The sequence below is a fragment of the Pinus tabuliformis genome, chromosome 4_1 (genome assembly GCF_031772625.1).
Source record: "Pinus tabuliformis cultivar Carrire ecotype Pingquan chromosome 4_1, CPIR1, whole genome shotgun sequence".
In the NCBI taxonomy this organism is placed as follows: Eukaryota; Viridiplantae; Streptophyta; class Pinopsida; order Pinales; family Pinaceae; genus Pinus; species Pinus tabuliformis.
Window position 1 is genome coordinate 362,564,471 of NC_142303.1, and position 6,242 is coordinate 362,570,712.

Consider the following 6,242-nt stretch of genomic DNA (forward strand, 5'->3'; position numbering starts at 1 on the left):
CCCACTCGTGTCTCAGACCAATGCATCTACTTTATACAAATGCATCCTCTCATAGGAAAGCCAAACGCTTCCCTCTTCCTCCTCCAACGCCAGACAAGAAAATCTTTTCTTTCCTCGCCCCTGTCATGCAAGGTCCTCCTCTGCCTACATGTAACCACCCTGTGCTGTGTGACAGCCTTTCCAACTTCTGGCAGTTAAGTCTCTTGAAGGTGGCAGCCCATGTGCAATTGTGGAATAAGGAGGGTCGTGTGTGGAGCAAATGGCTACGCGAAAGTACAGAGCAAGGAGAAGTAAGGCAGGTGCTCTGCATGCCACATTCATGTGTCGTACGGAGCTGAGGCTATGCAGAGGTGCAGAACGCCCCGCACTCTGCCCTCCTATCTCCTCTGCATTCAAAACCAATGCAGAGTGGGGGGCCATGGGCTCCTTCTGCACTGCAAACATGATATTAATGATTAAAGCTGTAGTCTGAGCCTGTACTAACATAAACCATGTCATTTTTCATGATCACATCTTGAATCACTTTCATTATAAATAAAAGAAAAATATTACGAAGAAAGGAATTGGTGTGCTCTATCATATAATAAAGCATTTTTATAAAGTTGAGTGGGCACTGTTTTGAGCTTCATGCAAAAGATTTCAAGTTTATTCCTTGTACTGACTGCCTTTGTTGCATGCCTTATCAATGTCCTTGCTGGGTCAGGCATCATAATCAACCCCAACAGGTTTGCATTAGGTACCACCTGTAAATGCAGAGAAATCCCCAGAAGTTTCCTCGCAAGTTTTCATCAGAACAAAAAATAAAGCATCTTTGCAAATAGAAAGAAGTCCGGATACCAATCAGCAATGCATTCAATTGTCAGGAGCCAGCCCTTTGTGAAAACAGAGTCAATGTTACCCTTTTACTGATCATATTTCTTTATTTTCTCTAAGCACAGTTTCATCCTCTCCAAACAAACAAGTAGGAATGGTTGCACATTGGCAGCAATATTAGACTTGAATAATACTATCTATGTAATTTCCTGCTCTTCTTCTTCCTCTTCTTCTCTTCCTACTCTTGTCAACAATGATACCACTCTATATCACTTTTCTAAACCCTCTTCTGCCATTAGATAAATAATAAAGTTTCATCACTATTGTAATATGACCAAAGATGGATGGCATAGGTTCAAATTCCATCCATCACCCACACAAAAGAAACCCCATTGATCTAATTGGAAAAACAAAGGCAGCAAGTGACTAGACTACACCCACTTAATGTTTCTTGGAGCAAAAGGCAATGTAATACATATGAGGACTCCAGCTTGTCCACCAGAATTTCATTTGTCCCTAAGTGGGACAAGTTTCTTGAAGTACTTAACTTTGTTGTCATCTTGAGTTGAGCCATCGTCCATGCTCACTTAGGGTATGTAAGCTTTTTTCTTCCAATGCAAATTCATATAATAGTCAACATATCTCTTACATGTAGTCGGAGACAAATAAGTAACAAGTCCATGTGTTCCATTTTCAAATATTTAATCCATACAAGATGTTTATAAAGACTCTTGACTTGTTGAGTATCTATCATCTATTATGAAGTGAGGTGTTGTGTCACACGTTATGGTGTGAGATCATTCAGACTCACTTAATAATCATGACGACTTCTGCGATTTGCTTGCTTCCTTGTGGGGTGTCTAAACCCATAAGGGGCAAACATGTCGCTTCTTGGAAATTCAACCCTTAGTAAAGGCAATCACAACACCTCATTCTCTAAAAAAAAAAATCTCTGTGACATCTTTTGAATATTTTCATTATTATTAAAACTGCATATTCAATCATCTACTTTTATGAAAAAGTTTCACCAATTCTTAAGAGCAGTGAAATTAAATAGAACCTATTCAATAAAAGATATATAAAATTTGCCCCTGGGATAGAATGGACGAAAAGAAAAGAGAAGGGCAGAGGTGCTTGCATTCCTCCCACCCCAATAGTTACTAGCCAAAACCATATGAGGGTTTCATCTGTATGTAACGGTCATGCAGAACAAGGAGAATTTTGTTGTGGACCTAAGGGAGGAGCACAAACACATATGGTGCATAGCCTAAGCAATTTTTTGTCGTTATTTTGGAACAAACGTGCTTGAAAACACCAAGGTAAGTATGGTGTTTTCTGGTACTTCATAATGTTATTGTGGGTAGCTTGAGTTATTTACTGTGTTATTGTTATTGTTGGTAGCTTTTACAGGTCACAAGAGTGCAATGTCATCCAAAAGCTCCCACATAGGGGTTCTTGATTCTTAGCATCATGCGATAGGGAAGCATTGTTTAAAGTTATTATTTTTCATGTCATGTTTATAGATAGCGATTTTGTCTTAGAGTGGTTATGGTAGTGGGTTTCAAGGTCGTTATGGTGAGAAGTTTATACAAGGGTCAAGTTCAATGAGATTTTATGGCTACTAGAGTTTGTTGAAGGCCCCATTATTGGCACTTTCCTTATACATCGTTAGAGTTTATTGTCTCTATCTTTATATGAGGTGGTTGTTGTTCCTATATACGACCATTGCCATGGGTTGAGAATGGTGTTGCAACTAGGTTAAAAGGATAGTTAAATGATGTGTGGGTCTATGTGTGTGCACTGTAATGTGACAATATACTCACTTAGCATTTATGTGGCATTAGGGACATGTTTCTCCCTACACACTTCACCTATGTTGTGTGAGGGATTTCTTTCTACTTCTTTAATTAAACACGTGTTTCTCTCTTGCATGTTGCCTAAAGGTTTGTAAAGGGATAAACGTTTCAAGGAGGATTTCTTTTATACAAATAATGAATGTTTTATAAGGATTGCATGGTCTATTATGAAAAATATCAAGTAAATACAAAAAGAAGAAAATGTTCAATGATGGTACCTATGCATTACATGTACTAAAGGTCCATTATTGGCAAATCACCCTAAGCTGAACCCAATACAGTGACTCAATATGAACTTATGGAGGCTACACGCCACCAACTGTAACTGTGATGAATTCCTAACATAAGGCCAAAGCCACTAATATGCATTATGAAATGTTAATCAGATGGAATACTGGGGCACTGTATCATATCAAGACTTGAGAGTCTCACTAACACAGCGGGGTTTTCGAAGCTCTCTAAGGGTACATCTATGGGATGGAGAACTAACTAGCTGCTCAGATTGTAGCAGACAATGAATATATATTTCTGCATTAAGTGAGTCTACAACAAGTATCATATGCTACTATGTTGGGTTGTAAAAGGGGACAATTTTTTCTCTTTTCTAGTAATTGTAATATATCTTGGAACAATAGACAAATAAAATATTTTCAGAAACATGCCTAAAACAGTTTAGAAATCATTTGCCTATCCGTCAAGAGAAAAGAAAAACTAGCCAAAGTTAATGCTCTCTATTGACATAAATTACTAATACATCGTTGCTGCTTTCATTATAAATATGAGAAAATATTACAGGGTAGAACACAATTTGTATGCTCTGTAATGTAAGAGCGTATCTTTGCAAATAGAAGAAGTCCAAATACCAATCAGCATTGCATTCAATCGTCAGGAGCCAGCCTTTTTGTGAAAACGCAATCAATGTTACCCTTATACTGATCAAGTTTGTTTATTTTCTCTATGACTAGCTTCATTCTCTTCAAAACAGAAGGCATGGCTGCGACATTGGCAGCAATCTTAGACTTGAGAAGTGCTATCTGTGCCGCCGTTTCCCGCTCTTCTTCATCTTCTTCTTCTCCTGCTGCTGCTTTCAATAATGGTGCCACTCCATGTCCCTTTTCTAAAACCTCTTCTGCCATTACACAAATAATAAAGCTTCGTCACTCTTGTAATATAACCAAAGATGGATGGCATAGGTTCAAAGTCTCTCCACCACCCACATAAAAGAAGCCCCATTGATCAATCTGGAAAAACAATTCTAGTGGAGCAAGAGAGGCTAAGGCAGATAATGCCTAGACCCGCTTAACACTTCTCAGAGTATAAGGCAATGCAATACATATAAATAGCATAGTTGCAATGTCAAAACTACAACAAATATTGTTTGCCACCATAATAACCCATGGCAAATTGTTGTGGCAGTGGTGTACCTGACAAGATGGCTACATAAACAAAGAAACCCAAATCAATTCTCCTGCAGGCATTTGCCAGTGAGGAAGCTAACTGTTTTATTGCTGTTTGTCTGATTCCATCTGATTCCATGTGATTCCATGTCTACATGGACCACATATATCGCTGTCAAAACTGGGTATGCAGGAGCAGTTAATGGCAAACTTAATTTTAACAGCGGTTCACGGGGTTTAAGGTTCACAATCTCGTTAAGCTAATGTAAGTTGCAAATGCTTTTGCAATAAGTACACAGGAAGATCGAAAGCATGTGCCCTTTCAATAGAGACAGCGACTCTGCGGATGTTAAGACGAAACAATCACATAATGAACTCATAGTAGACCAGAAAGGTACAAATTTTCTGAGAAAGAATTGTCAATGTATGGCTGTATATAGCTTCTTGAACATCAAAAAAATTGCCATTTACTGCTTAGGTTCACGAAATTTTATACTTTCCACCAGGGTTTTATTTGCGGTGTGATTTTCACACCCAAAAGACGTGCTTAAAAGGGGATGAAGTCGAGCGCAAGTTCCGAAGAATTTTGTGGAATAGATACCTCTCTCAAACCTAACGCGTAAGACAAAGGAAATCCATCTGCTGAATACAGCCCCTGAACTGATGGTGTGCTTCTTGAAGCAACTCCCCAAAGAGGAAGAAAATAAAAATAAAAATAGGCATTTTAGAACAAGGTTCATACCTGAAAAATTGGGTTTATCCGAGCTGCCTTCCCTTGATTGAAGTTGGGCAGAAGGCTCCTCCTGTGAGTCTGGAAACGCAGGCCTCATTGTGACCAATAAGGACTCCAGCTTCTCCTTCAACACGGAGGGCATTGCCCTCCTGGTTTGATCTAATTTGTCGGCCAAGTCCTTCACTTCTGCTTCCAATTGCTCGAGCTCTTCTTCTTCGGCATCGTCGTCAGATATTGATTGCTCTGCTCCATCTTTTGAAGTTGTTGATGGGAAACCGATGACCTCTTTAGCTGTGTCTGGCTTGTACTTCTTATTCTGCTGCAGCATGGTGATTTGGATTATAACATTTACAGTTCGAGAATACCCATCTAAGAATTCATAGAGCCATTTGATGTTTCAGCGCTCACCATAAACAGCTGTTAAAGCACTGTTTTTTCTTCGGGTAAAGTTGTTTCAACACTGTTGTGACAGTGGAATAGTCTACATTCGATTTGAATTTTCTTCCCCGAGATTTGAAAGCTATACCTATTTAACTGAACAACCTAAATGTTGTTTGAGAGGATCACCACCGCTGGATGATGAGCGGAACTCCAAAGTGAGCGAACACTGCTTTCTTTTTGACATTTTGTTTGTAGTTTTATTGAAATTTTGTCTTTCCTCGTAATTTCATGAGGAGCTAAGTTCATCATAAGTTGTCTTTATGGTGGGAATTTTTTAAACGGTGTTCCGGATTTGAAATTTGAATGTGGAAATTCAAATTTAAAAAATAAAAATATATCCTCACTTGAAATTTGAATTGATTTAGATTTTTTTCATTTCTACCCAACATATATAAATCAATAATAATAAAAAATTTAGGATTAAAATGATTTTTTTAATTATTATTTTAAAAATTTTCACATTTAATTTTAATTATTTTAGGTGAAAAATAAAAAATAAAAAATTACATTTGTGTTAAATATGTGTAATATTCAAGTATTAAGATTTAGGTGTTTTTTTGCATTATATTTTATTGTTTTTGGTACATTAATTTTGTTTTTAGAGGTTTTATGGCATATGGTGGTTGAGCTTATGGTTTTCTAAATCTAATTTAGGAATTAAAATTATAATCTAATCTGAAATAATAGATTAGGGGGTTTTAGCCCCAAGGGATAGCTTAATTGGTCAAGCCCTCGTTGCTAAGTACCTTGCCCATTGGGAGGTTACGAGGTCAAATCTCCTCGATGCCCTTGGGGTTAGGCTCGATATACTAGGTCATCTTCGTCTTTGATGGATCTGTGTGGATTATAGCCCGTGGATGTAGTGGCCACTCGGAACCATGGTTGCCTTAAAAAAAAAAAAAAAAGACCCTAAGGGATAGCTCAGTTGGTTGAGCCCTCATTGCTAAGTACCTTGCCTAGGTCACAAGGTCAAATCTCCTCGATGCCCTTGGGGTTAGGCCC

At 38.1% G+C, this 6,242-nt stretch overlaps 1 protein-coding gene across 1 annotated transcript; it reads right to left on the bottom strand.

Annotated features, from left to right (window-relative positions):
- Positions 1-3,381: 3,381 nt before the first annotated feature.
- LOC149175818 (uncharacterized) lies at positions 3,382-5,410 on the bottom strand. Its single transcript, XM_089419748.1, has 2 exons — positions 4,809-5,410; positions 3,382-3,798 (listed from the first exon to the last, which is right to left on the bottom strand). The coding sequence occupies exons 1-2, from the start codon at positions 5,125-5,127 to the stop codon at positions 3,548-3,550; spliced, it is 570 nt and encodes a 189-aa protein (XP_089275874.1). The 5' UTR covers positions 5,128-5,410; the 3' UTR covers positions 3,382-3,547.
- Between the last annotated feature and the right edge of the window lie 832 nt (positions 5,411-6,242).